The 6285-nt window shown below is 39.6% G+C and overlaps 1 protein-coding gene across 1 annotated transcript; it reads left to right on the top strand.

The window, feature by feature from the left end:
* The first annotated feature begins 533 nt into the window (after positions 1-533).
* On the top strand, positions 534-5704 carry prf1.5 (perforin 1.5). Its single transcript, XM_060930813.1, has 3 exons — positions 534-672; positions 1077-1620; positions 4538-5704. Exons 2-3 carry the CDS (start codon positions 1085-1087, stop codon positions 5559-5561), a joined length of 1560 nt encoding a protein of 519 aa, XP_060786796.1. The 5' UTR covers positions 534-672; positions 1077-1084; the 3' UTR covers positions 5562-5704.
* Positions 5705-6285: the final 581 nt, after the last annotated feature.

The following is a 6285-nucleotide window of genomic DNA, read 5'->3' as shown; positions in this document are numbered from 1 at the left end:
GTTATTTAGATTCTAATAGAATCGATGAGCCAAAATAATTAGGGATCTTTTTTAATGGGCCTCGACTGATTACAACTATGAATGGGTGGGCCTTAAAGTAGAAAAGGTTGAGAGCCCCTGTTCTAAACCCTTTAATATAGATGTAAATATCAGGAAATGAAAGCTGAAATTTCATCTCATTCCACTTTTGATCTTGAACCCACATGTTTCAGCATGCAACACAAACAAAAGAATTGCCCTTGCAATTGCAATACTTTCAGAGGAGATGGTATAGTTTTAAAATAAGAGAATGCAAATATGTTCAAGTATCAGTGCTTCTACTTTAATCATTTCCTAATTATTTTTTTAAATAAAATTTAAATCCCTGCTGCATGTGGAAACACCACTTCAATTGTGTTATTATAGCAACATGCCTTCTCCCTCTGCATAATCCTGTCTCATCCCTGCAAATGCTGCACTCCCTCACACGCTACAGTCATTTAAGATCCCTCCCACTGTACAGCTGGGACACACTAAAAATACCGAGACAAAACAGTTAACAGATGAATTCTGTCGACTTTGGCAAAAACGGAGCAAAAGGAAAACACACCCTGCAAATGCCTCAGCCTTTCAATAAGGAAACTTTTCAGCTGGAGCATTCCTTGAACCAAGGCAAAGAGACCTTTACAGTATGTGAGTATTTTTAAGTTAATTTTCATTGTGAAAAGAAATCATGTTATTTGGGAGAAATGCAAGCTTAATGTGATATAGCTTTATTGTTGGCAGTTTGTGGTTAAAATTTTCTGAAGTTGTTTGTTTGAGAGACCTAAATGTACGGCAGACTTTTGCACTGGTGGAATGTGGGTGTGATTTCATTTGTAAGAATAGCACAGTGTTAAAAACGAAGTGATATTTCAACTGTCAGTGGTATAAAGTAGCTATTATGTATTCTGTAAAGAGACACTATATGTCCATCTGAAATAAGCTTTTGTCTATTTGGCCTCAGAAAGACCTATAATTACAACACAAGGCAATGGTATAATTTTCAGATGCAGGAAATGACATGTTTGTGTCAACCATGTATTATCTCTCTTTAGAAGCAGCCATGGGCCATTATGAATGCACTGGTTTCCACTTATTACTCTGTATCGGCACAATTATGACCCTCTGTCATCAAAGCTCTGCCTGTCACCAGGGAACAGATACAGAATGTGAGAAAGCACCCTTTGTGCCTGGCTACAACCTCGCAGGAGAAGGATTTGATGTAGTCAAACTGCGACGCAAAGGTGCTTATTTGATAAATGTCAGATCATACAGGTTTGACAATGACACATGTACTGTGTGCAAGAACCGCTTCCAAGGAAGACAGGTGCAAAAACTTCCCTTGGCCATTGTGGACTGGCGTCCTTTTAGCCGCTGTAGCAAACAACTGTCAAGTGCACTTCACCATTCTGTTGATTCACTTATCAAAAGCTCCACATCACTACTCAACAATAACTGGGGGATTGACCTTAGCCTGGATGATTTGGGCAAGGCTATTTTAGGAGGGAGCCACTCAGATATAGCCAAGTTTGCCCAGTCACAGCACATGATGGACAAGTCGACTTTTGTTCTACATGAGATCAGCTGCACATATTACAGGTAAACACAGATGACGGATGTTTTTGTGTGGATTTGCCACATGGCTCCTTAGCTAAGCAGAAACATGTGGTTCTTTTATCACAAATTGAGCTTAGTAAACTAAAATGCAAAGGGTTGAGCAAACCTACAGTGCTGGTCTGTTACATCCAAATAGCTATTTTGTTTCTTGTAATCACATTTGATAATGGTAGATTATGTAAATAACTGTAGTTCTATGACTAAATGGAGTACTGCTAGGGCATTTTCCTTCTAGAATGAGTGCAGTTTTTTGCTATATGTTTGTTTTATAGCTGAGTTCTAATAGCAAAGTCACGTGTTAATGGTGTCACCTCCTGACTGTGAGCTCATATACGCAGCCTATAAAAGGCTCTCAATATGTCATGCTCATCATCAGTTCTTGTCAATCTGAAGCACAACCCCAATCCAAAAAAGTTGGGATGCTGTGTAAAACGTAACTAAAAACAAAATGTGATAATTTGCAAATCATGGAATATATGGAATATAGAACCCTATATTTAATTCAAAATAGTACAAAGAAAAATATACTAAATGTTGAAACAAAAATTTTATTGTCTTTTGAAAAAATATATGCTCATTTTAAATTTGATGCCAGTAACACATTTCAAAGAAGTTGGGACAGGGGCATGTTTACCACTGCGTTGCATCACCTCTACTTTAAAAAAAAAAAAAAAAAAACACTGTCAGTGTTGGAAACTGAGGAGACCAATTGCTGTAGTGTTGAAAGAGAAATGTTGTCCTATTCTTGCCTGATATACAATTTCAGATGCTCAACAGTTCAGGGTCTCCTTTGTCATATTTTGCACTTCATAATGCACCAAATGTTTTCAATGAGAGACCGGTCTGGACTGCAGGCAGGCCAGTTTAGCACCCAGACTCTTTTACTACAGAGTCATGTAGTTGTAATATGTGCAGAATGTGGTTTGGCATTGTCTTGCTCAAAGAAGGAAGGCCTTCCCTGAAAACATCAAGTTTATTTTTATAGTGCTTTTAACATTTTAAAATTTTTATAGTGCTTTGCATTGTCGCAAAGCAGCTTTACCAGTAGCGGAGATTTGGGGGGGCTGCAACGCGAACAATCCGGGGCCTCACCGCTGGGGGGGGCCCACTGGTCAGGATTTTTTTTTTTGTATTAAAAACTTAAGAGTTTCTTGCGCTCCACCATGGATGAGTCGCGGCTGTCAGACCTGGCGCTGCTCTGTATCAAGAGAGACATTGAGGTCAATAAGGATAAAGTAGTCGACAGATTTGCAAACATGAAGGAGAGGATGCTAAAGCTCAAAATAGATTAAATGTTTTTGCAGTGTGCATGTCCTTTTAGGCCTGTTAGGCTATGTGTCTGTTTTTTCTTTGTTGAAATTCTTAAAAGTGGGCCAACTTTTAACATTCTTGAGTTCACAGTCGGTCATTTTCCTGATAGGCGTGGGCTATGGGATATTGTTTTCATTTAGCCTAAGTTTTTTTTCTTTAAAAAGGATGGGATAGTTGTTGTCCCTTTAACATGTTAAATGAGTTTGCAAAGTTGTTGTTTGCTTGTTTGACCAGAATAGGCAGCTATGATCAAAGTTTTTTTTTTCTGAAATAAACATACATTAAATATTTTGGTTTGTACTGCATGTTACATGTGTGAATGGAAAGGTTACTGAAATTATGCTAGTGTAAGCCAATGTTTAGAATTGGCTAGTATAATAGACTGTTTGGGCTACTGCAACATATCAGTGAGGGGGGGAGGCCCAAACATCCCCCCCCCCCCCGACACAATACCCAAGCTCTGCCCCAGAGCTTTACAGAATTTTAATTATTTTAAACATGAGCTCATTTTAGGGTGGCATGGTGGTGTAGTGGTTAGCGCTGTCACCTCACAGCAAGAAGGTCCAGGTTCGAGCCCCTTGGCCGACGAGGGCCTTTCTGTGTGGAGTTTGCATGTTCTCCCCATGTCCGCGTGGGTTTCCTCCGGGTGCTCCGGTTTCCCCCACAGCCCAAAGACATGCAGGTTAGGTTAACTGGTGACTCTAAATTGATCGTAGGTGTAAATGGTTGTCTGTGTCCATGTGTCAGCCCTGTGATGACCTGGCGACTTCTCCAGGGTGTAACTTCACACTGGACTTCAAACACCTTGGATTTTGTGCCTTTCCACTCTTCCTCCAGTCTCTAGGACCTTGATTTCCAAATGAAATACAAAATTTACTTTCATCTGAAAAGGGGACTTTTGGACCACTGAGCAACAGTCCAGTTCTTTCTCTCCTTAGCCCAGGTAAGACGCTTCTGACATTGTCTCTGGTTCAGGAGTGGCTTGATATTAGGAATGTGACAGTTGTAGCCCCTTTCCTGAAGACATCTGTGTGTGGTGGCTCTTGCTGAACTGACACCAACCTCAGTCCCCTCTTTGTGAAGCTCTCCCAAGTTCTTGAATCGACTTTTCTTGACAATCCTCTCAACGCTGCGGTCACCTCTGTTACTTGTGCACCTTTTCCAGCCAGCCTTTTCAGAAATAACCTTCTGTGACTTATCCTCCTTGTGGAGGGTGTCAATGATCATCTTCTGGACAACTGCCAAGTCAGCAGTCTTCCCCATGATTGTGGTTGTGTGTACTGAACTAGACTGAGAGATGCACGGTATTTATACAGTTTAACTCAAACTGAAATACTCTAATAGTTTGAATTTTTTTTTGCACTGTAGGCCATAATTATCAGAATTAAAATTTTTAAAAATGCTTGAAATATTTTAGTTTCCATATAACAAGTCTAGAATATATTAAATTTTCATTTTCTTAAATAACTGAAAGAAAATGCTGAACTTTTTCACGATATTCTAATTTTTTGAGATGCACTAGTATTCAGGTAGCAAAGTCAAGGACACTAAAACCAATGTTTTTTCTGCTCTTTTCTTTTTTCTTCAGCTACAGGGTAAAGGATCAGCCAGAGCTCAGTGCTGAATTTACTAAACATTTGCTTCAATTGCCTCAACACTACAGTGAGAAAACGAAAACCCTGTATGAGAAGATTATTGATACATATGGCACACATTACATCCATCGTGTCTATTTAGGAGGACGTGTGAGACAAGTCACAGCCTTCCGAACCTGTCTTGCATCCCTAAAGGGCTTTTTGGAGTCTGATATAAAGAACTGTCTGAACATTGAGTTAAAAATAGCTCTAGGATTTCTGCCTGCAAACATATCACTTTCTAATAAATGCTCCAAAATTCTCAAGGATAATATAAGCATGGGCTTCTATCAGGGATTCTTGACACAGAAGTTAGAGGTCTTAGGTGGCGAAAGTTACCTCCCAGACCTTGCATTTCATCAGAATCCAGCTGAAGCTTATGCAAGCTGGATGAACAGTTTGCGTGAGAATCCAGATATAATTTCATATGCCATTTTTCCTCTCCATCATCTGGTAACTGATCCAGACCTAAGCGCTAGCCTGAAAAGGGCTGTGACTGAATACATTGAAGAGAACATGCTTCCTTCAGAGCAGAATCAGAACCACGATTGCAGCCCAACGGCAAATCTGGACCACAAATGCTGCCCTCTGCGAGCAGGTCATGGCACCTTGAGAGTGATGGTGCTGCATGCCACAGGTCTGAACGCAGACTTTTTTACTAAAACGGATGGGTACGTCAAAGTGTGGTACAATAATATGTACGAGGAGACAGACATAGTGATGGATGATGACAACCCAGAATGGAACAATAGTTACAATTTTGGTTCAATTGAATTTGGTCATGAGTTAATATTTGAGGTGTGGGACAGTGATGTAATGTTTAATGACTTGGTGGGAAGGTGTGTCATCTATCCTGAACGTGGAACTCATTCACGTAGTTGTAGATTAAAGAAAGGAGTCTTTTATTTCACTTACAGCGCCCAATGTGATGCTCACCTGGCTGGCCATAGGTGTGGACGATACTCCCCAAAAGCCTGAGTGCCTTGATCAGGCCAATCACAAAAGATGTTTCGTTTTTTTAACAGCTATGAAGAATTTAGAATTTCTGTTTTACTTTTCTCTCCAGGTTTTTCATTTATCTATAGATTAAATGTAATTTCAAATTACCATTAAATTTTTTTGGGGGAACCATTTTGTTTGTTTTTGACAACTAAATATAAACATGTAAAGAAAAAAGTTAGTCTGTTATTAGTATCAGCACTTTCTAAATGTAACCATGGATACAGGAAAACCTGTTGTTTTTGCAGCAATAGATTCGGATTAATATGAATTCAATGTTGGTTTACTTTGTACTGCTTATTAGCATGAACTCACTGTCCACTTTATTAGGAACACCTGTACATTCATTTAGTTACCTAATCAGCCAATCATGTGGCAGCAGCACAATGCAAAAAATAATGCCAACCCAGGTTAAAAGTTTCAGTTAATGTTCACATCAAAATGAAAAAAAAGTGTGATCTCTGACTTTGATTGTGGCATGGTTGTTGTACCAAATGGGCTGGATCTGATTATTTCAGAAACTGCTGATCTGGGATTTTTACTTACACACACACACACACACACACAGGTCTCCAGCATTTACACAAAATGGTGAAGGAGGGGGGGAACACCTGCGTGCAGAGAATGACCAGACTGGACTGAGCTGACAGGAAGTGTATAGTTACTCAAATAAGCACTCTACACAGTCATGGTGAGCAGAACA

The sequence above is a fragment of the Neoarius graeffei genome, chromosome 10 (assembly GCF_027579695.1).
Source record: "Neoarius graeffei isolate fNeoGra1 chromosome 10, fNeoGra1.pri, whole genome shotgun sequence".
Classification (NCBI taxonomy): domain Eukaryota; kingdom Metazoa; phylum Chordata; class Actinopteri; order Siluriformes; family Ariidae; genus Neoarius; species Neoarius graeffei.
Note: the sequence above shows the minus strand (reverse complement) of the source record. Positions and strands in the feature narration are given on the sequence as shown.